This window comes from Myotis davidii, unplaced genomic scaffold (assembly GCF_000327345.1).
Source record: "Myotis davidii unplaced genomic scaffold, ASM32734v1 scaffold4, whole genome shotgun sequence".
In the NCBI taxonomy this organism is placed as follows: Eukaryota; Metazoa; Chordata; class Mammalia; order Chiroptera; family Vespertilionidae; genus Myotis; species Myotis davidii.
The window spans coordinates 1,053,639-1,054,294 of NW_006294707.1; the positions used below are offsets into that span (position 1 = coordinate 1,053,639).

General features: G+C 54.3%; 1 protein-coding gene across 1 annotated transcript in view; it reads left to right on the forward strand.

The window, feature by feature from the left end:
- Positions 1-255: 255 nt before the first annotated feature.
- LOC102768653 (rano class II histocompatibility antigen, A beta chain) overlaps positions 256-656 on the forward strand; it is an 8,192-nt gene continuing 7,791 nt past the window's right edge. Inside the window, exon 1 of the mRNA XM_015567467.1 lies at positions 256-475. Within this exon, the coding sequence (XP_015422953.1) occupies positions 256-475 (220 nt within the window). The remainder of the gene's footprint in view (positions 476-656) is intronic.

Consider the following 656-nt stretch of genomic DNA (forward strand, 5'->3'; position numbering starts at 1 on the left):
TTATTAGCCATGCCAGAAGAACTTGGGACGGGGTGGAAAAGTATTAACATATATATGAGTGTGTTTTAGCCCCACACCCCTAGGGTTGGGCCCCCGTGTGTGCTGTGGGAGGCGGAGGTAAGGCGGGAGAAGCAGCCACAGGTCCTCCTGGGTGGGGTTTTGGGGTCAGAAAGACCTCGTCTAATAAACCTCGAAAAACCAGGGCTGAGCTGAAAGAGGATGGTGTTTCATGTCGAAGCGAGGGACCCCGTCACGATGTTGGAAAATTCCAGTCGGGAAAAGTCCAGAAAGAATCTTACACCTGAGCCCTCTGTTCTGACGCAGGAGCAGAGGTGGTGCTTCGAGGATGTGATGTGGCATTTCGACCACGAGATGGCGACCGAGACCAAAGATTCAGTTGTTTTTTCTTTAGCTTCCTCTGTGCAGGGAATCCCCGTGGAAACCCAGGTTTGCAAGGGGCTTTCCCGGGTAGCCTGTGAGTCGCCTTCCTTTCTCACATTACCTGACCGCCAGGCTGAAAGGAGCAGTGGGAGAGGAAATTCAGGAAAGGGGGGACAGAGGGCGCGAAGCTGCCAGCCCAGCTCCTGCCCTCACTGCTGGGCCTCGCCCTGAGCCGCCACCCTCCACACCCAACTCTGCAGTTTTTAATTAATTAA